This window comes from Acanthochromis polyacanthus, chromosome 5, assembly GCF_021347895.1.
Source record: "Acanthochromis polyacanthus isolate Apoly-LR-REF ecotype Palm Island chromosome 5, KAUST_Apoly_ChrSc, whole genome shotgun sequence".
NCBI lineage: Eukaryota > Metazoa > Chordata > Actinopteri > Pomacentridae > Acanthochromis > Acanthochromis polyacanthus.
In genome coordinates, this window is record NC_067117.1 from 24674185 (window position 1) to 24697462 (window position 23278).

Sequence of the window (23278 nt, forward strand, 5' to 3'; positions counted from 1 at the left end):
TGCACAGAAAACCAATTGAGTTACTGACAGCTGTATAAGACTTAAAAGAAGGAGCCTTATTTGAGATTCAGAATGTGTATTTTTACTGTTTTATGTGCTATGTATAGGTGAGGAAAGAGCCAACCTCTTAAAAGGAAAGCTCTATTGTATCATAACAGCTGTCATTTAGCCTTTACTATCAGTTTATAAGCATGCATAAGCATTACATAAATTGTTTATATCAGACTTGAAGGTGGCTTTAAGTAGGTATTTACATAATTTAAAAAAAACAATTATATTTCTCAACAATCATAAATCCTGGTTTCTGAATTTGTATGTGTCAAAAACTTCACTAATGATCTTCTTTCTGAACTATAACTCCTGGTCTTAATCAGCAGTTAGAGTTTAATTGTTTATAGGGAGAGTGAAGAAGGATTAAAATACATAAATACTTTCTTAAAATGTGAAAATATGATAAATGTATGCCTCGTATTTTATTTTCTGATAAAAAATATGGGCGCTTAGCTGAGTGTGTACCAGTAACAGATGCTTCAGAGGCGTTTTTGGCAAATACACCAGTAAACACACAACCACATTGCAGTGTTATAAAAAATCATTTCGGATTCATGTAAGCATTTTAAATGTTGTGTGTTTTACCAGTAATTGAAGAACTTAATCAAGGAGCTATTTCTGGTATAAAACACATAAATTCACTCACATACATTCCACATATATTCATATTTACGTAAAGCTATAAACTCACTGATAACAGTGGATGTTAACATGGACTCAGCTGTCACACGCAAAGTTACAAACGGTTGATGAACTGTCCATTTGCTTTTCCCCACGCTGAAAAATATTTGTCTGTATTCCAGCAATTATTGAGGAGAAGAGGGGCGGAGAGAGCATGCAGGAGAACGAGCACGTTGCCAGGGGAGACTAAACGGAGATGGTTTGATTGCACCACAAGCCTCAGAGCTGTCAGTCAACATCAGAGACAAACAGAGCTTCTGGGCTCCCACTGGAGATCCACTTCTTCTACACTGTGAGCCACTGCGATTTGCATTGTTACGGACCCCTGCAAAGACTGCATTGCAAGAAACTCAACGCATGACTGTCTCACTTGTTTTTGTAGACAGACCAGATGGTTGTTTCATGTTATTTTACTGAAGAGAGAAAAGAAAAGCTATTAATAATGCTACAGTAACAGAAAATCCTTATAGCACAGTAATGATTATTTTGCAGTCTGAGGCATGCTGTATGTTCCCCATCACAAACAGCAGAAAAATGCTGACAATATGAGACCTATGGTTGAGTATTGCAACGTTGTCTGGTGCCAAATAATACTGCAGTCTGTACTTGCTTTAACTGTCCATCATTCTACCTTGATCTTGTCTCGGCTGCGTTATACTTCTCCTGTTGTTTCCTTTCTGCAGACTTGGTGATGCAGAAGTAAGCCTGGTTTAATAAAACAGAGGGGGAACAAAAAATGGCAGGCACTACATCTAATGTCTTGGTTTTGACTGAGTAATTTCTTTGTTTTTGAAGTTACCGTATGTACTCGGAGGCATATTGTGCTGTAATTATATTCTACCGGGACTAGAATTTAAATTATTCCCTGATAATTGCTTTGCAGAGAGAAACACACTGCAGTCTGCATCTTCCGCTTTCTTTCTATCAACACTTAGACTGCAACCTAACACCTAAAGCTATGCTCAGCCTCCTGATATTAATAGAATCCTAATGTAAGAGATTAATACGAGATGAGTTTTCCCTACAACAATTTCAGCTTTTAAACATTTGCTTTCAACATATAAATGTCTGTTTTACCAACAAAACCCACATATATTGAATATATCCTCCACACCTGACTGTACCTATTGTATACAAAAATGACACTTGGTATTGAAATCATGGTTTAAAAAATATGAGGAAAGACGATTTTATTTATGTTGCTCCTCAATAAACAACATGTTTGTGTGTGTAAATCACAACAAAACCAGTGATTGTAGACATATTCTAGCAAAATAAGAAACAAAATATTTAAGAAATTTAAAAAGCCTTACATCTATTTACCTAGTTTTTAACATTCATATTCCTATTGCTGGTTTACAGTAGTTGCTCTGCAAACGTAAAGTCTAAATTAAACATACTGTTATTTTAATGTACAAAAAGTAAATTAAATCATAGCTGATACAACATTACAGAAGAATTTCTAACATTATTCAATAGACGGTATATCAAGTCTAAACGTACTTTGTCAGCTTACATTTGAGTTGATAGACAAATTAGTATATATATTTCAGTGCACAACAGTCAACAGTGAAACTGTTTTACAAGAGAAAGAAAGATTGCAGTCACTAACAGTTCTGCCAGAGAAACATGTCAAAAACGGATCAGATTTCAGCTTTTCCTTTGCTCGCACACACTGAATCCGTGACAATGCTCATGCTGTGTTCATCAAAACGAGTACTAAAAGTAAAGCACAGTGACTACTAAGTTCAGGAAGCTAAACAAAGCTGCCATATTGTTTGTCAAAATGGGCGAGAGGTAAAAAGGCAGTGAGCTAAACTAGAGATCCGAAAATGTCAGTTCATTGTTTGCTTCAGTCTGAGAGAGCTGAATAAAACAAAAAGGAAATATGAAAAGAAAAAAAAAAGCTTAGTTCACTCTTACACAAAGAAGCAAGTATGTATATTGTGCTCCTGAAACAAACATGTCTCTGCATCTTCCAGTGGAAAGCAGCCCTCACCACATGTAATAGCTGCGTGTGGTGTCCACCTGGCTGGGCTTGGCCTCGGAGGAGCCCTCCTTCTCCTTCTCACTGTCCGTCTCCCACAAGTTGATGAGAGGTGGGTACAACTCATTTAGTGGTATTGATGAGGTTTTCTGCATATACTTTTTTAGGGAATGGTGATAGTTTTTCCTCTTCCACCTCTTAGCAATATACACACCGAGAGAGGCCAGGCTGATGATTGCAAACATCGTTCCCATAACTGCAGCGAGAGCAGTGTTGGTCCCTTGATCCGATATTTCCACAGCAAAGGCTGCTTGCTTTGTTGTCACGTTCACGCATGACTTTTGGGTTTGTTGGTGGATGTTGGAGACGGTCAGGCACACCTCGTATTCAGTTGCTGGTTGTAAATGTGTAAGGTTGTACTCATGGACGTCCACAGGTACCCTGGCAGTGTAAGTAATATGTGGGTTGTCTATTTTCATGGTTGCCGACGACCACTTGAGGTTAGAGGTCATCACGTTTGAGTTTATTTTCCAGGAGACAAGTATCGAATGGGATTCTGTCTGTTTGACGTAGATCTTCATGAGCTGTGTGCTGTCTAACAGAGTGCCGTTCACCCGTATGGATGTTACTCTTGTATCAGCTCCCTCAGAGTTTTGAGCCACACAGGTGTATCTGCCAGAGTCTTCCACCTGGATATGAGAAATCCTCAGTGTCCCTTCATTGTTGAGGCTGTACTTGTCAGACAGGGTGTCAATCATTACCTTGTTCCCCATTGGCGTCACCCAGTAGATTTCAGGCTCAGGCTGGGACATCGCTCTGCAGTCCAAGTCCACGGTCATGCCAATGTCCAAACTGAGGTGGTTGGGGAAGGCATCATGGGAAATCATGGGCAAGCACTGGTTTGCTAAGTTGTTCTGCAACACCTCACGCACATGCATACCCCTGACCTCTGCCGGCATGGCGCAAAACATTGCTACTGGTTCCATAAAGCGTACTGTGGTTTTGTTGGAGCTCATCCACTGGATGACGCAGTCACAGCGGAGAGGGTTGCTGTGGATGCTGATCTCACGCAAGTTAGGGAGAGAGTCCACTGTGGACTGATAGAGGGCATTCAGGGCATTGTTGTTCAGCATCAGACTCTCCAAAGCTGGAACATCACGAAAGGCCTGACGGTTGATGTAGGAGAACTTGGGGTTGTTTGTAGCCTCCAGCTTAGTGAGCTCAGGAAGGTTGTCCAAAGCATAACGGTCGATAGAAACCAGCTCTCCCATGTTGTTTATACCCAGTTCCTTCAGTCTCAGCATGTTCTTGAAATCTCCTTCCTGAATCTTGTGCACTGGGTTTTTGTTCAAATCCAAGAACTTGAGGTTAGGTAGTTTCTGAAGGGCTCTCTGAGGAACTCGGACCAGCTTATTGTCATAGAAGGAGAGGCTCTCAAGATTGTCAAGTCCCACTAAGGCATTTCCAGGGACGTCCGTCAAATCCATCCCAGCCAAAACCAGGCTCCTCAGGTTGCCTAGTGGCTTGAAATTAAAGTCCATAATTCCAACAACAGGGTTCTCCCCAATCATGAGGATCTCTAGATTGGGTGTCGATTCAAACCATTGACTGTTGATGGTCTTCAGTTTGTTTGAGTTGAGGTGGAGCCTGAGCAGATTGTGGAGCCCAGAGAAGGCATTAGCGGAAATAGTGTTGATCTGATTGTGGTTGATGTAGAGTTCCTGCAGATTGCTGAGGTCCTGCAGACAGTAATCTGGCATTTCTGTGATCTGATTCTCCTCCAGATGAAGCGTGGTGAGCTGGGACATATTGGTAAGGCCAACATCTCGAATGCTACTGAAGTTGTTCTGGGACAAGTCCAGCTCAGTTAGATTGAAGAGCTGCTCCAGCTCCTCACTGGTTCTGGCAATATAATTGCTTTGTAGGAGGAGAACTTGAGTGTCACTGGAGAGGTTCCCAGGGATGCGTGTCAAGCGAAGGTCATTGCAGTCCACCGTAATGGCTTCTCTGTAGGTGGACTGGGGGGTAAACCAGGGCCGGATCTCGCACACACACAGCTGGGGGCACTCATTGCTCTGGACGAATGATAATGCTATTGACAGCAGGATCAGGCCAGCAAACATCTGGCCCAGAAGAAAGCAGTCTAACCTCCGTCTAGCCATGCTGAGGAGGGACAGGAGGAGGGTCAGATGACTTTGGAAGAGGGTGCGTTACAGTCATCAACCAGACCTTCAACTGATTACACTTTCAGTCGATGAAATCAGGTGGTCAGGAGGTGAAGCCAAGGGTAGAATTTTACGGCAGGATCTTGGAGTCACAGGATGATCTGGAAAAGAAAAGAAAAAACATACATATCATGAAATACAGAAACATTTGATATTGTATTAGATGTTAATAATCCTCCTGACTTTAGTGATGTCCTCCGCTTTCCTTAAGTTTTCTCAGCAACTATTATATTAAATCTGGTACACAAATTCAAGTGTCCTCCATGATGAATTGTCGTAACTTTGGCGATCTTTTCATAGTGCAACCACCAGATCAAAATTTTAATTCGTCTATAATTTGGTTTATGACCAAACACCAGCAAAAAAACCCACACCACCCTCAGCTGCAGTAGCAAACCTCTGAATACAAATGTGCTAAACTATGATGATGAACATGGATGGCATGCCTGCAAACTATCAATATATTGTTGTCACTGTGAGCATGTTAGGATGCTGAGTTAGGGATTTAGATCAAACCTCCACTGAGCCTCAGTACAGCCTCACAGACAGCATGTATGTTGCCTCTGCTTAGTCTTTGTATGTAACAATTATTGAGTTATCAAATAATCTTTCATGTTTCTTGTAAATGTAGCAATTATATAAGACAGCAGATCGACTAAGAAAAACAACTGCTCCTCCACTATCCTTGTGAGAATGTGGGTTATGTGCAGCATCAACAGTTTTGGAGAAAATGCAAGTTCAGCTCATTACAATGCATGCTCAAAACACTGCTCTGAACTACTTGGAAACAGATCAAATTCCATTGAGGGCTTTCATCTATCCAACAGGCCCATAAGGACATGATCATTAGCTCTTCCGAACATCATTAAACACTATGAGATATTAGTACGTGCCATGCCTCAAAGAAAGCAGGAAAAAAAAAGGACGCACGCCTTAATTTTTAATGCAACGTCTTCAGCATTCTGAATTTAGGGCAAACATAAAAAAAACTTTTTAGCACGCCTGGGATTTTTTGCAGGATGATTGGGAACAGAAAGAAGAATGTCAAAACTTTCTGCATCATTCTGTAACTCTAAGACTACAAATGGAGGGTGGAGGAAAGAGGGCTGAGAGAGGATGAGAGACCTTGATGTAGCCCGTGCAGTCATTCGTTTCAGGGAGCTCCTGAGAGGTGTAATGGGCATCTGCTTGCCCATATGGCGCTAACACTTACTCCACCGACTTGGAAGATAAAGCACTAATTCTGGCAGCTTTTACTTAAAAGCAGCTCCGCATTAAAACCCTTTAAACCCTTTACCGTGTATGAAGACGGGGGAAAGAGAGTCATCACGTTTTCATCTAGGGATTGGGAGTGATGATCAGTTTGCCACTTTGGTCCAGACTGCAATAGCTCATCTGGCTATTGGATGGATTACCATTAAATATCGCACAGAAGCTGGACTTTGGTTGTCTTGAATTTTCCATGAGTTTGATATGTGTAGCTTTCGTACGGACTTTCTGAAGATTTCGATGATCCCCAGGCATTTCTATGGCTCACCCATGAAGTTATCATTTATAGTTTAGTGTGAATTGCCTCAACAACCACTACATGGATCACCATCTTGGTAAACTTGGTGCAGATATTCATGCTCCCTACAGGATGAAGTGCGATACCTTTAATGAACTCAGACTATCTGGTATCATCATCAGGTTGTTATAATATGTTCAGTACTTGACATATAAAACCTGCAAAACCAACAACATTCCCCACCGCCTCAGCTGTTTTTTGTGTTTACTGCTAATTAACAAATCCTAGGATACTAAGGAGCTAAACTAATTTGGTAACCACAGTAAACAATGCATCAGTGTTCGAAGGATCACTGTAAGCACGTCAGCATGTTTAGCATTTAGCTCCGAGCAGCCCCACAGAGCTGCCGGCATTGTTAAACTTTTATATTCCTAATTCTTTCAACTCATTTACATCACACACGTGTTCCACTCACTTAATAATTGCTTTCCCATTCTGTGTATAGACACGGCGTATCTTTGCAACAATATTATCTCTTCCATTGCTTATTAACAAGATTAGGTTGCCAGCAGGTGTTTAACAAGCCTGTGCACTCGCAGTATACTACAACAACACCATCCCACATCCCATAACTCAATTAGGTCTATTTAGGAGGCACCCCACCCAGTGCAGAATCCTACAACAGCACCGCAATGCTTCCACCTTCTTTATGGTCAACACCAGCTTAAGGAGATAGCACTTAAGAGGCTTTCGAACAAGAGAGCTGAGTAATACAACTGGATGTAAACTGCCTGGCAACAGCACCAGGGAGACAGGAACGCGACTCTGCTCCTCCTATACCAGGGATTCCCTATGGGACAGGGCGGAGCATGGGTGAACCAGGGATGGTACAGCATCTTGTTTTTCAGCTAAAGCACAGTATATGGTGGCGATTGCTGCGCCAGGATTAGCAGATGGAGATGCTGAAGTGGAGATTAGCTGGGGGTAGCGTACTGGATTCAGACCCAGAGGAGAGAAACAGGTCACTTAGCACTTTAATTAAAAGCAACATATCAGTGGAATCTAACACTGCGGAGAGCAAGAGCAGTGTTGCATCGGTAATCTCATTACCAAAATAACTGCTTAAATGCCTGTTTGTAATTTTGTCAGTGGATAAATATTCTGATGCATTCTGTTCATACTACTGGTTCATAGTCATGAAGCCATTAAAATCACCTTCATAGATAGCTTCTGGCATGATTCTCTCAAAATCAAGAATAACGGCACAAAACAGTGAAATTCATCATTAAATTAGAGTGAATAATGGGCACTCTTACATTGTTAGAGCTGCATCACTAGCTTCTATCTTATAAAACATCCTATTGCAGGTTCTCAAATGCAATCTGTTGATGAGGTTACTGCAACTAGAACCTACAGTATGCACAGAATCACTTTTAAATATATGCAAAGATATGCGTCAAGCTTAAAAGGCATACTTAGTAATATGTGGTTATCTGCTCTCACATTCCTCCCTCTCTGTTTACACCAAATGGGGTTAATCTTAGATTCTCCTCATCTGGTAAATGCTGACAGCTTTGTCTGTGCTCCCTTTATGCAATGTAAGATTATGAAGTTTCTGATCTCATTTAATACTGGACACACAAAACATGCCACAGCTGTCAAAGTGAAAAAGTGGGTTAGCTGAGTCTTTTTTTTCCCAAATCTGATGTAACTATGAGCTCTTAAAAGACTGAAGTAAAATCAGCGTCAACATCCTGCTGGTTGGTTGTTTTCAGCAACAACAACAACAACTGAGAGATGTCTGGGACAACCTGACACAGGCTGGATGGGTCCATTGTGAGCTCAGAGCCACAGGAAAGCTAAAAACACACAGCAGGTGGAAGAAAATCAACAGCACAACAGCAAAGACAGGAAGGCAGGAAACAGAAAAACCCAGAGGTTTTAACTCCGACCACCTTTGAACCCACGAGGATACTTGAAATAAATAACTCAGTTTCACATACAAACTCTGAGACACGACTTATTTATACTTTGTTTCATGGGTGTGGCTCCTTAATTCCTAAATTTCTCAACTTTTAGATGAGGTCACACAGTTATTTTGTCTTCTTTTCTGCCACATGACCTTCAAATTGAACCTATTTAATCATATAGATCATGTACTCCCTTACACTAACCTAGTAATGATACATTATACTCATATTTATACTTTCGAAAGCTCTCACTGCTATTATAAGCAAAAAAAATCCCAAATTCCTTCTACCTGACACTGACTAATTTTCCTGCTGCTGATCCTCATCTGTGGGTTATTCCATTAGCGTCAATTAAGTTGACACAATTAGCAAGGGTGATCTTATAAGAGTCATTCTGGTCCTTGGAGTGATGACAGATGAATTTATTATGCTAATAGGGGCTTGTCACTTACTTTCTAAATTTCAGATCTTGGCAGTGCCCCCCAAAGATTCATTTCCTGCGGTTTGACAAAATGAATTAGGCTCATCTCGTGGTGGTGAAGGAACTTTTTCATGGTGCCAAAAGAAATTAACTGAATGAGCATTTTAATTATGGTGAGTGGGCCAAAACAGACACCTGTGAAAACAGCTGCGCGTTATGAAGGCCGATGTATGGAAGTCTAGATATTTATGCAACACTTTGGTGATGACATAGTGATACAACTTTATTAGGAGGAAATTTATGCATCTCAGTATGTATCAGCTTTGATTGTTGAATGGATTTTTAATGTCTGCAGTCACAGGACATCATCACCAGATTCAGAACATGAGGCAAAGTACCACACCAGATACTCAACCTCATCATCAGTCACTCATAGACGTCACACTACCTCACATTATGTAAAGGAGATTTTCACAACTTTGGCAAGTTTAGCTTGTTGGACGGGACGTACGGGGACATTTTCGTCCATTCAAGGACAGCGCAAACACTGAATGACATTCGCTTTGCTGAGAGTTAAGTATTGCAAAATACATAATCTACAAAGCTCACTGTAAAGATTTTTTAGAAGCATTGGCTCCAAACCGTTTCCTTTCCTTACACAGCAAATGAAAAAACACCTTTTCGCAACCCCTCGGCACAGCACCATTCACAGCTAGAATTATACAGCAAGTTATGAAAAATGAAAAATAAACAAAGATTAAAAGAGAATAGTGAATATTAGTCTATACGTATTGGCTGTAACCACTGCATATAAAACCCTGTTAGGAGGCCCAGTATTTCCTGCAAATATTCAGATTCCAGAATGCTGCTGTGTTTTTCTTTCTTTGTTTTTCTTGTTCAATCCATTCACTCTTATTGTTTTTTTGTGTTACTCTGAAAAATAACTTGCCAGTGTACGCATTGACTGCAACCACTGCATACAACACGGCGTAAGGATGTATTTCCTACAAAAACTCACTAATACTGCAAAAATTCTGATCTAACAAAGTTTTAGTTTAATTTCTTTACTCTCTTGTTTAATCATTTAATTATTTTTTGCTGTTTTAGTTACTCAGAAAACAACTTGCTAATGTTGCTAATAACTACAGTGGATCACAATTCAGTGGTCAAAGTTCTTTTTCGCTGCATGAAAAGCTACAGGTAATATGAGCACGTCGGCTGCCGGTTCAACTCCATTTGACAGCCATGAAATGCTCAGTTTCATTTCATGCTATAAAACCAGACTCCTGTCATTTCCATCCTAGAAACTGTCACTTGTGGAGCGATACTGGCATCACACTTGTTAATTGGCATCCAGATGTGTGGCGTTTTAAAGACGTCATCCAAGCTCGCACACACCTAAAAATATCCCCTCTGCAGATGGCACAGTGGGATTCTTTTCTCATTACTTGCCAGCACTATGTTCGGTGAGCGTCATTTTACTTGTTCAACATCAGGAGAAACTCTCTGATGAATACTTTTCTGTAAATTTACTTTCCTGATCCTGTGAACTGCTGAGTAATGGTTCATGTGTGCATCTCCAAAAGTCTCCTTCCGAAACGTTCCAAGTTCATACTCCTGTCCGAGTCTGTCTGAGGACACTTTTCTCTGAATGTGATAATGATCGAGATTGACGTGAAAATGAAAATGTGATATAAACTGGATAAAAACAGACTTGAATTAGTTTTCGCCTTCGGAACACCCTAACAGCTCCATCACCTCACCAGATTTGCCTTTCACGCTTTAGTTTATCCGTGTAGATACATTTAAACAAAAATACAGATAAAACAGAAATGAGGGGTGGAGGAAGGAACAAATTACAGGTGGAGCAAGTGATATAAACAACCCCGGAGAGCCCATAAACACATCTTGACACAAACAGAACAAAAATGAAGTGAAGAAACACTCCTAAATTAGATGACAGAACCTGAGCGACAAAGGAAGCTCAACAAAGAGGAATTTATAATGAGGGGAACAGAGTGATGCTGTGACATGAAGGCTGAATGAAAAGAAAAATCCACCTTCTTTGAAGACTCTTGTCATGTAAATGATATTTCTGACTAGAATGATGAAGAAATGCTTAGAGTTTTTCCTTCAATATGCCCAATATGGCTTATAAAATTAATAGCAAACATCATTTACGTAGAACTTTCAATCCTACAGCGTCCTTCACAGAGAAATATGTGGGTTTGTGAATATGCTGCAACACTAACAGCTCCCTTTCACATAAGGACACAACATGTGTTGGCTAATTATGCTACATAACACATATTTTGATATTTACATCACAATTTCCCAAGGTTTGCTGGATTTATTCCATTTGTGAACGTATGAGCAAGTGTGAGCGTTTCACACTAGGTGACTCACTTTGAGGTCTTCCCTGGCTGGAGACTTCTGGGCCACTTCGTCATCAGCAATCATTGATTTTTCAGCAGCTACGTTTCTGCACTTCTTAAAATAGTTTCACCTTCAGTCAGAAAGTGTGAGATTTCTGTGGACACTTCAGCCTCTCTACAAGCTGACTGATTAGATTTGTGGTCCGTTGAATTATACAGCTGTCTTGGTGGAGCGACTGCTAGTGTGGTGTTATGATAAGACGAACAGACTGTTGTCAGTTTACACAATGAACTTGATATCGCTCGAGATACAGACTCTCATTAAAGCTGAAATGACTGGTAATGAATGGCTACCTGACAGAAAATGAATCAACCACTATCATCAATGAGGGGATTTATAATAAAACACAATTATAGTAGATAACATTAAAACATTTTGGGTTTTAAGATGCTGGTTGGTCAAAGTTAGACTTTTTTTTTTTTTACATCTCTGAGGAGTGTATGGAGTTATATTTGCCTTTCTCTTCTTTTTTAAACCTACTTTTTAACATGAGTAATCAAAACAATGAATCAACAAATTAGGAGGCAAATAATTTAATTATGAAAATGCAGAGTTAATCTAATTATTTGGGGTATTTTCAGCACACAGGATGACATTTAATACCTTCGACAGCTATGCCAAGCAAAAAAAAAATCACAGAAATCAGTCATTTATATATATATTTAAATTTTGTTTACAGTTCAGAGCTGTATGTAACTTTAATTCTAATATCAGCTAATATTTATATTGATCCTGATCAGCAGTCAACTGAATAACTGAAGACTTTGCCACAGCTGATGAGCAAATATAACTGGATGAGCAACGTACAGCTACTGTAGCAGCAGCAATGACTGTGTTTGCTGCAGGTCTGATGGTTCTGACTGAAACTCCGCACAAAGGATTGAACTTTAAATTCTTGATTAGTAAACTTGCAGAGGCAAAAACAAACAACTGCAGACACCATGAACAGTGTTATACTGTCCATGTGCATGAGGGGATGGCAAACATGATAAATGTAATTTCTCCATCGAGCACTCTCCTCCTCACACGTTCACAAGTAACCCAAAATTTGAGTCTGGGTGGTGACTGCGCTACAAGGGCACAGGGGTCTATGTTTGGCAGTCATGTGCAGCCCATTATTTGGCAGGTCATATCTATGTATTCTGCATCTGCAAACTGTCACCGAGCATGTGATTGTTGCCCCTGTAACCTTGTCATCATGCAGACCGTCCATGTGGACACAAATTCTGGGCACTTATTGGCCTCGGAGTCGATGAAATTCACATTCAGTGGATCCAAACAGACCCTCATTGATGCCAGAAGTGTAACACTGAGGCTGTCTCCTGGCAGCCACAACCACAGACAGACAAACTGTTTAACAGCCAGCAAAAATTAAAATATTAAAAACTTTAGTCCGTAAACTTCAGAATCTTCTAACACCATTTCAGGCCTTTTTTCAGTCACTTGTATGTACCCTGTAGTCATAAGCTGCAGCCCTAATTAACATTTCCCAACACTTAAAATGACTGTTTTCATCAAATGTGCGTATATGTGTAAATGTACATGTCATTTATTTGGTCTGATTAGAACATTAATATTCATAAATACAGACAAATAAAATGTGATTCCTAACTAAAAAGGCTGAACTGTGTTTTGAGTGAATTTTGCACATGCAGTTCAGTTTACTCATTGGCCTGAACCTGCTGAGTCATGTCTTCTGTTGCTCTGGAGGAAGCTTTTCAGTGAAAATAACCTTGACGATGTCATCAGGTAGCACAAGTGTCAACGCTATCAAGGTGCATTGTGGGAAATGCATGGATCCGGTAGTTTTGAAAGTCAAGTCAGTTGTCTGTTTTTGTTGCTTCACTTTCGACTGCTCTTCTTGAAATTCCTGCAATACAGGAATCCCTCGACTTCTTGGCATCCTTTAAAATACAGCTTCATATATGTATTCATTTAGCAGATGCACTGCAAAAAGCCACTCATATTGGAAATGTGAGCTGCAGTCTACTGCTTTTCACTACAACACCTCCTTGCCTCAATCTAACCTTAATTAAGTTGACCAGTCTGCACTGATGACTATTCAAGCGACATCTGCAACATATCTGAGTTACCTGCCGATCTTCTGACATAAATATGATTCTAATGACATTTTAATCCTTCCCATGCAAAGCCAGCGTCTGCTAAGGATGCAGCTGGGCCTGATCACTCTTTCCTTTCCGACACCTGACTCAGTGAACGGACCCAGGAGGACGCGAGCACACAACTGCATGTGTTCCCCAGAGCTTAAAGTGCAGCACAGGTGTGTCAGTCTGAGCTGCACAGCACACTGGGCGCTGATGTCTTCCTTTTCTTCCTTCACGTGCACTTCCAAGCCATGAACACGTCACAACCGTGCAGGATAAATCCTTCCCTCTACACCGTCCCGGCTGCAGCTCTGATTTCTGTCTTGAGGTGTCTGTTTAGCCCTCCGAAGACAAAGGGGTTAACGCCTCAGCCCTTCTTACAGGAATAATGGTTCAGTCTTGAGCCGAGCAACTCCCCCTCCTCCTCACCCTGCTTTATACCCTCGGGACCTGAGTGCTGGTGGTGAGGTGGGTAGGTGGGGGGTTGGTTGGTTTGAAGAAGCCTTTTGCCCCCCTCCAATAAGCTCTGCCGTCTCCCAACAACACCGCCTACACACAAAGACACCTGCAACATACACTGGCACCCTATTAGAGGCCTTTGTCACACTCCAGTAAAAACACTAGACAGAAACGGTGACATTTGTGTGGGTCCATGTGAACCTTTAGGTCAAAAAGATCCATCAGGTGATCCGTGTAGAAAGTTTTGATACATGATTTCTGTCTGCTTAGAAATCTGCACTCTGCTAAAGCACCATGAAAATAAGTTTCCAAGCTCCTGAGACAATCTTTGCGCCTAATATTTTATGCAAGAGGCAATTACACACAGTAAGACTGAAGTGTTTAGTGCAAAACTGACCAGGCTTCACTCTTCGTGTCATTATGCTGTTAAGTTGCTGACTTTAAACCTGACCCACAGCTCCACATCAGGAAACGTGACTGTCAGCACTTTGTTCTCAAAAGAAGCCATAAACAGAGTCCTGCGGGCAGAAGCATTAAAAACAAACCCTCTCCACAGCACAGTCCCTTAAAGTTGAGTGATGCTAGTCAGCAGCAGTCTCCATCACAAAAGCGCAACAGCTGCAGCGACAGAAGCAGCGTTTGTGAGCCACAATAGACCCCCTGCTAATGCAACCCCATTCTCAGCGCAGCATCCCTTACAGGCCAGCCCGTCTTTATCCCCCCTGAAGAAGACTCAGCGACTTTTTCGCTCAGAGCGGAGGAATCGAGACATCTGCCGACATACTTTAACATTAATATGCAAATCACGTCCACAGCAGCGCCGCGCACGCAGCTCCCGCTGGCACGGCAAGTGCCGCAACGAGATCAAAGTTTGTCTTCTGTGGAATATTATTTTGACGAATTTTAAAGGCTTGATAGATGCACTGTGAGGTTAAATGTGCTGATATGGATTCAAATCAGACTGCAAAGCCTGAACTGATGGCTGCATGTATCTATATATGCATACATATGAAGAAAACATTGATTATGCCCTTGAGTGTGGCTGCACCCTAAATATATCTCAACTCATTGCCCTTGCAGGGAAATGCGTTTAAAGGTAAACATATTCGTATTCAGCACACAAAAAACATCACTACAGTTCTTATTTTCTGAAACTAACAGCAGCATTTCTCCTCCTCTCACCTTGTTGGCATTCCAGTCCGACGTTCCCAAAGCGCACAGCTCCTTTATCCAGAAACGCGTCAGTACGCAACAATAAATAAGACAAACGCTACAGAGGCATCACCAAAGAGCAGTAATAGAACATATTCCTGGATTCTAGTGGCTTTCTAGTGGAGGCTGTTTACAGAGATTTGTGTATCCGATCAGTCCCAGGGCGCCTGGGAGCGGAGAGAGGCATGGTGCGGTCTGCGGAGAGGATCTCCAACCTGCTGCAACCCACCACCGACCGATAATATTCCTCCGCTCTGCCACTATACGACCGCCTGCCTGCCTGCCTGCCTGCCGTCGCCGCCTGCTGCTCCTCCTCCTCCTACGGATGGAGAAGAAAAATGATAAAAACACCTGGCGCTGTCCAGACCGGTCAGCTGATTCTCCAGCAGGCTATTGGCTGAGAGCGCCTGTCTGTCACCGCCGGCCAAAGCAAAGCAGAGCACCATCTGCTCCGGGGCTTGTTGTGATGAGAACAAAGGCGAGGAGGAGGGCGGCGGGGGCATGGGGGCCGACGAGGGGTGGAGGTGGGGGGTAGCACATGGCATTACTGCTGGAAAAAAAAAACTCTCTTCTGGACCTCCTCCTCTGCGCATAAACCTTGAGGACAATAACAGTGTGTTCCTTGGATATTTGTCTTATTCCTACTAGTTTATTCTTATTAGTAGTAATAACAGGTGCTGTATCATCTCGCAAGGAAATAGCTCATTTGCTTTTACAGATTCTACATTCTAAGCAGGACGTCTGTTTTCCAAAGAGCTGAACTTTTGCTATTAATGTTCATGAGTCTGACATCTCCTTAAAGGGGAACTTCGGTTTTTTTTTTTAAACCTGGGGTCTGTTTTCATATATAATTTCATACATGTGAGTGATGGAGAAATGAATTTTCGACATAGCTCCAGTATTTAGCCAGGCAGGCAGCTTCGCAGCTCAGCTAGCAGCTCAGCTAGCAGCTCAGCTAGCGAAAAGTATGGGGCAACTTGCCCTCCCACATCAAAGTCCGCCCCAACGTGCTTTTTATCCCCACACTGACCAGCTCGGATAGTCTCAATGAGTGTCCCACAACATACTAGTTGTGGATTTCTCGTTCCGAAATCGTGCGATAGCTCGCGCCAAAACCGGTGTTTTCGATTTCGCGAGCTATCGCGCAATTTCGGAACGAGAGTTGCTTTCTAGCGTCCCGAGATTTGGATACAGACCACAACAAATAGCGATCACCAAGTAATGTGGAGGTTTTAAGATAAGATAAGATAGACTTTATTAATCTCACAAAGGAGAAATTTAACATTACAGGGCTCTTAGAAACAAAAACAAAAAACAGGAGTGCAAAAGTCACGAAAGTGCAAGAACAAGATAATAAATATTACACATAATAACAACTACACAGTAGTGTTATACAGTCTGATGGCAGTGGGGATGAAGGACCTGCGGTAGCGCTCCTTCTTGCACTGAGGGTGTCTGAGTCTCGTGCTAAAGGAGCTGCTCAGCTCCACTACAGTCCGGTGCAGTGGGTGGGAGCTGTTGTCCATGATGGATGAGAGCTTGGTCAACATCCTCCTCTCACCCACATCCATCACAGAGTCCAGTGGGCAGCCCAGGACAGAGCTGGCCCTCTTGGTCAGCTTGTTCAGTCTCTTCATGTCCCGCTCTGTGCTGCCCGGGGCCCAGCAGACGACAGCGTAGAGGAAAGCAGAGGCTACCACAGTGTCATAGAAAGTCCTTAGTAGAGGTCTGCACACTCCGAAGGACCTCAGCCTCCTCAGAAGGTGGAGGCGACTCTGGCCCTTCTTGTACAGAGCATCGGTGTTGTGGGACCAGTCCAGTTTATTGTTGAGGTGAACACCCAGGTACTTGAAACTGTCCACTGTTTCAATGTTTCAATGTTTTCAATGTTTTCATTCACTTCTCATCTCTAATATGTTGTGGGACACTGGTTGAGACTATCCGAGCCGGTCAGTGTGGGGAAAAAAGCACGTTGGGGCGGACTTTGACACGGGAGGGCAAGTTGCCCCATACTTTTCGCTAGCTGAGCTGCTAGCTGAGCTGCTAAGCTGCCTACCTGGCTAAATACTGGAGCTATGTCGAAAATTCATTTCTCCATCACTCACATGTATGAAATGACATATGAAAACAGACCCCAGGTTGAAAAAAACGAGGTTCCCCTTTAAAGCTTCTTAAGAGGAAAATAACTCTTAAAACTGATAAATTGGCCACTAAAGAATGTCCCAATGTCTGCAATATTTTGGACAATCATAAAATTAGTGACACTTCTACTTTTAGAGATTTACATGCCTCCCTTTTTAAGACAATACTACCCAGAAATCAGAAGGTCAGTGCTCTATAAAATGCACTAGAAAAGAAAAACTATAACCACAATGACAGCTACTACATTTCCTTCCTAAAAGAACTTACAAACTGCTTCTCAACTGATGCAGAATTCAAAACCCAACATACATTTTACTCATGAAATAATGAGATCACAGATTAGAAGAGACAAGAAGAACATTCACAGGCCAACAGAGCATTAATATCCTGTTTTAAATAAAAATTCAGCTGAATGCAGGATCGCATTAAACTGACACTCCGGCTGGGAAGCACCCTGGATCCATTAGCATTTGTGCGACCGTGTATGATGAAGCATTAACGCGATTTGAAGAATCCATTTGCTCACACGGTTGCAGCGAGACAAGGAGATTATGAACCCACTGTTTCTGTTACATGCCGCAACCGAATGTGCTCCCGCTCAGGCCTGTTGCCATGTCCCCAAAGTGCATGGCAACTGCAGCAGGGCAAAAATCAGTCGTGAAAGGGTTGAAGTGGAGGCCCTGAAGGATTAATTGCTCTTCTGTACACGGCCTCCAAAGACCTAATCCTCCCTTCAAATCCATCCACACATCATCATGACCTCTGGTAAAATATCTATCAAACATTTGTGTTTTTGTGGTTTAAAAAAAAGAACATCTTTCCTGGCTAATGCTCTTTTTCACTAGTTGGAGAAGTCCTCATTGAAAAGCTGCATGCTCTGTCCTCCAGAATCAATTTGCTCCATGAGTGTCCTTCACTTTGAAGCACCACCATCTTAATGCACCGCCTCACATGAGAGAGGACCATGTGCTCTTGAAATCTTGGGAGCAGGAGACAACTGCAAACCCTCATGTCAAGCGCTAATTTCACACATATTGTAGGTTTTTCATCCATGCCAGCATGCGCTCATCATTCTTCTTACATGAAACATTAGCCGAATGCCAATTCCCCTGTCGGGAAAGCAGACAACATCTAAGAGCACAGCGCTGGGGAGCTGCACAAGCACTCTGTGAGGTTGATTTTCAAACAGCTAACGCTGTCTACCAAGACTTGCATTATGTTGCAGACTGAACAGGAGTGTCTATTTTCAAAGCCACCCTTGGCGAGGTGAAAAGAAGGGTGGTGGAGGCAGGTGTGGAGAATAAGCTCTTATCTGTGCACCTCCTCCCTGGTTCTCATCCATGGAGAGATGAAGACAGATGGACTGCTCTGGCCGTGTCAGGCTGTGGATATGAGCCGTGTGCAGCTGGATCCTCACATTCATTCAGTAAAGTCAGATGCAAATGTCATGGTGGATGCATGCTTTCTTACAATGCTCTACTGTGCAGAAGTGAAAGCAAGTTTATGTTTTATGTATTGTCCTACATGAAGCTACAGGGGTCATATTAAAAGGATCTTTGAATTATGAGTCAATCAGGTTCTGCAGCATGTTTCATCGTATTTGAAATGTTATCTTCTGTCTCATGATGTGCCAGTTAAAGAAAATGTACTTTTGAGTGTCTCAATGTGACATTGTCAGTACAAAACCAACTTTGAAGCTTAAAGCATGTTAAGCAATTTTAATAGTTTGATAGTTATGGTTATTTCACAGGTGTGAGTCACAACAAATTTTTAAAATTTGTACAACTAAATTAAAACTAGAGTCATACTCTGATCTGAATACTCCTCCATTGCTGATTATGACCCATGTTCATGTTCTTTTTGTCATTTGATACCCCTGATATCTCTGTCACTGACTGATATTATGAAAATGTCTTTGCTCAGAGTTAGCCTGGTCGTGGTTTGACTCACCAAATGTAGGCTGCAGGTATCTGTCCACCATTTCTTCTCCCCTCCTGCTATCTGTATGTTACTGTTTCTTAAAAAACACTTTGCTACAGGAAGCAACAGCAACAACCTTCGGGGAGCAACCTACCACACTTAAAGTTTCAAAACTTCCCCAAGGATTTGGATCATGCAGGAAGGCAGCCCTAGTAGTTTTTTTGGTGAATTATCTAGTTTAATGCTCGTCTCCTTGCATGCAAATATCTGTATAAGTTTCTACTTCTGACCACTTCATCTCAGCAACCAGTTCAGCACCATGGAGAGCTCACAGGCAGCCACTCACCTGTAGCCGCACTGCATTACATCAAAGAACAGCCTTCTCGTTTTAATCAAATATGGCAAATTTCATAACTGCATAGCCTCTGTTAATGACCCTTATAAAACAATGTTTCAACCTGAGACCCCAAAATCTGATCCAAAGAATAAATTGCTCCCACCGCCAAAATATTATTTGTGTAGCTCAAAATTTACTGAGTTCTTCTATGACATAAAGCTGCATTGTTTCCAAAAGCTATTAAAAACACAAATGAGCCACACTGTTGCACAGCGTGACATGTTTCTTCACTGGCACAAACACAGCCAGTGTAGTCTATTATGAGCCAATTCTACATGCACCATCCTGCTCAGTAGTACCGTATTACTCTACAGATCTGCCGAGTCACCGACAAATGCTTCCGTTTAATAAAAACTACAACTTGTTTCAGGAAACACATTAGGCAGTTTGTCAAGATTTAAATCTTCACAAATGAGACAGGACTGGGAACTACACAGAGACAGGCTTGTACACTGAGACTTTCATGAGCTGACAGTAATATAAATAGTATATGCATGGCTACAATTAATAATTGTTTTCATTTTTTCCCTCAATCATTTGTTTGATTTGCAGAAATTCTGAAAATAGTAAAAAAAATGTCCTCATCATTACTCAGAACCCAAAATGACACAAAAAAGTTCTTGTTTTGTCCAAACTGCATTTCAAACCAAATCAAAGAAATGCAAAAAAGGGAGCAAATCTTTACATTTGCAAACCAGAAAGTATTTTTACATTAAAAATGATCTAAACATACAGCAAAATAGCTGCCAGATTTTCTGTCAAATTTCTTCATGATTAAACAACCGATTGCTTCGATGTTTTTAATTACAAAACAACATATGTTATAAGCTTTTTGTGTTTTCTATGTGCAAAAATCTTTAATTGTAAAGCAACAATAGTTAAAGCTTTAAAATTCGTAAGTATTAGACCCAGACTATAGGACACAGCCTCCATAGCCCACATTCTGGACATCCACCAGGTATCGCTTCATCTTTTCTCACTCAGTACTTTCAGACATTTGATGTGTTCCTCTTCCGAATTTCATGTGTGGGTAGTTGAGTGCCTGCATAACAACTCAAGAGTGGCAAAGAGTACTTCTGCACTGGTCTAACAGTTTTTAAGAAGCCCTGACACATGTCCTTTGTGTTTGGTGGTGACTCTGCTTCAGTGATGCTCTGGAACAAGCTTCACAAGCATGACACCGACAGGCCATGAGATCACAAACTTCCAAACCCACACTCCCTCAGGAGAAGATGAACAGAGTCAGCCTGTATAGACTACGTGATGCAACAAGCGTGTCGCATTTCCTTTGAATTCATGCAAGCATGAAAGGGATCGATGGCACACCAAATACGAACATCTGGCAAGGCACCAATATAGAGTCTTGATATGAAGGAAATATTCATCTACGGGAGTCGACAAGCAGATTGCATTTCCTTTGAATTGCAAAACCCAGGGAAAACATGCAAACGACACACAGAAACACCCAAAGACCTTCAAGCTGTGAAGCGACAATGCATACCACTGCACCAGCGTAGTAAACCCCTTCCTGCTATCCCCTATACCCCTCACCCTCACCCCAACCAGTCGAGGCAGATGGCCACCTTCCCTGAGCCTGGATTCTATCAAAGGTTTTGTTCCCCTTCCCCATAGAAAAGGGTGCTTTTTGGTTCTTTCCCATGGTCGCTGACTACTTGCTCATGAGGAATCCAAAAGAAAACTTTGAACTGTTGGGCTTTCTGTTCTTTGTTTAAATTCTTAAAGTCTTCACCTTACTATGTTACGATCTATGAGCTCACATATGTTATGAGGTGGTGCTATGTAAATAAAAGTGAAATCAAAATGAATCTGTGCCACATTAATGCGAGCTTTATCTACCTAAAACACAGTTACGGTAACATTCTTTGACGGTATTGAATCACGATCTTGAGAATAAGTGATATTTTTTTCAATGACCACCAAGACTTTGTCTCCACAGCCTGATTCAGATGAACTAAAAAGGATGTAAATACGATGGCATAATCACCTGCTCATATCTTGGTACAGGGGGTGAGGGCAGAGCTGCAGCTAGAGGACAAGGTCCACACCGGCAGATGGCGCTGGAGCTTCAGGATCACGGTGCTCCAGTGGCTCTGCTCTGACGTCACTCGGTGGGCGGAGATAGCCGACTTGAACCCGGAAGTTGTACGACAGTTAACAGGAGCGGAGGAAAACTTCAAATTTGGGGCTTGAATAGGGGGTTCGTGGTGTATAGAGGATATATTGGTGGACGCCTGAGAGAGGAGTTCAGGTGCAAGGTCTTCCGGAGCTAGAACGGGATGTAAGGCGGCCGGAGATGGAGCCGGTGGACCGACGGGATGGGCGGAGCTGGGGCGCCCAACGTTTCCTGGTGTGGATTTGACACAAATCTAAAGTTCTTGATGACTTATGCTGCTTGGATTTTGGATTTGACTGCTGAGGATTTTAAAAACGATCTAACCTGCAATCTGGAGAGGAGATGATCAGCAGCTTTTGCAGATCTGTGGACCCTGGTGTGGCAGTGATGGTGGAGTGGGCAGAACGAATGAAGTGCCTGCTTATAAAGCAAGGTAAGTGGGTGGGCTGGACTAAAGTAGTAAACGATTGGACAGAAAATGGCCCCTGTGACTAAGCCCATGCTCCATTAAGATGACGATATGCAACTGAGGAAGATATTGATTGATACAGGTAGTCAATAAACTCTGCCAGGAAGCAGTAAATTAATCCTGTTTGGTGGTAAAACCCAAAAAAGTAAAAATGTTTCTGTTTGTGTCAGTTTCATTTTATATAAATGGTGCTCATTTTCACTCTGGCTATTGTCTTTGGGGTCTTCAGTCAGATCCACCACATTATACCCAGTGTCAAAACACTAACAATAGTCACACACAAACAAACAAGCAAGCAATATAGTCTCTATGTCCATCTTTTATATACACAAATATGTGTTTAAAGTCATGCAACTAAAAGAAGACAAATTTTTTTAAGGTATGATATGATAAAACTTTATTCTTCCCAAAGTAAACTCTTTTGCCAGATATTGCTCAGAAAAAAACAAAGTTACATAACATAAGAAATTCAGCACCTAAAAGTAGAAAAGCAATAAGATATAAGTGTGATGCATTACTGTAATAAAATAAGTAAGATAGAATAAGGCTGGAACAGAACAGTTAAAAGTAATGCTTGCAATTACTGAGGTTACAGGGAATATCACGCATGATAATGAAACAATGAAATCAAGTATTGCACCTGAAAAATAATCTGAAAATTCAGATTGAATGGAAGTGAAATATTGTACATGTAATCAAAATGTTGCAAATGATAAATGAAATGTTGCACATGATAGTGAAACATTACACTTGAGAAATGAGAATATGACATGTTGCACATTCGATGAAATGCTACACATAGTAGAGACACTGATGTTGAGGCAGATTAGAAGCTTTGTTCCATCTGTGCATAAAGATTCAAATGCATTTTTTGCTTTTACGATTTAGGTCAGTTTTTTTTTGTCAGAAAATGTGATGTGCTTAATATCTGGGTCCTCGTGTCTGTTTTCTCTTTATTTGTCCTTCCAACAGTAGCATGTCGATTAATGAAAGGAATTTCTATTTTCAGAAAACCTTTGTTTTTATTCTTGTCTGTTCATTAGGCCTGTTTTTCGAAGAGCTCGCCTCCTCACCATTTCCTCAGGTGATGATACTCTCCTGCCTCAGCCGTTCTGTATTCTGGGTATCCAGTGCAGCTATTGATTGCCTCAGTTAACTTTTG

General features: G+C 41.6%; 1 protein-coding gene across 1 annotated transcript; it reads right to left on the reverse strand.

Annotated features, from left to right (window-relative positions):
* Nucleotides 1–1890: 1890 nt before the first annotated feature.
* Nucleotides 1891–15494, reverse strand: lrrn1 (leucine rich repeat neuronal 1). Its single transcript, XM_022187999.2, has 2 exons — nt 15025–15494; nt 1891–5045 (listed from the first exon to the last, which is right to left on the reverse strand). The coding sequence occupies exon 2, from the start codon at nt 4879–4881 to the stop codon at nt 2728–2730; it is 2154 nt and encodes a 717-aa protein (XP_022043691.2). The 5' UTR covers nt 4882–5045; nt 15025–15494; the 3' UTR covers nt 1891–2727.
* Nucleotides 15495–23278: the final 7784 nt, after the last annotated feature.

Bases quoted from the DNA above. Each gene is read 5' to 3' on its own strand.
- lrrn1 (XM_022187999.2), bottom strand. From the start codon at position 4,881: ATGGCTAGACGGAGGTTAGACTGCTTTCTTCTGGGCCAGATGTTTGCT.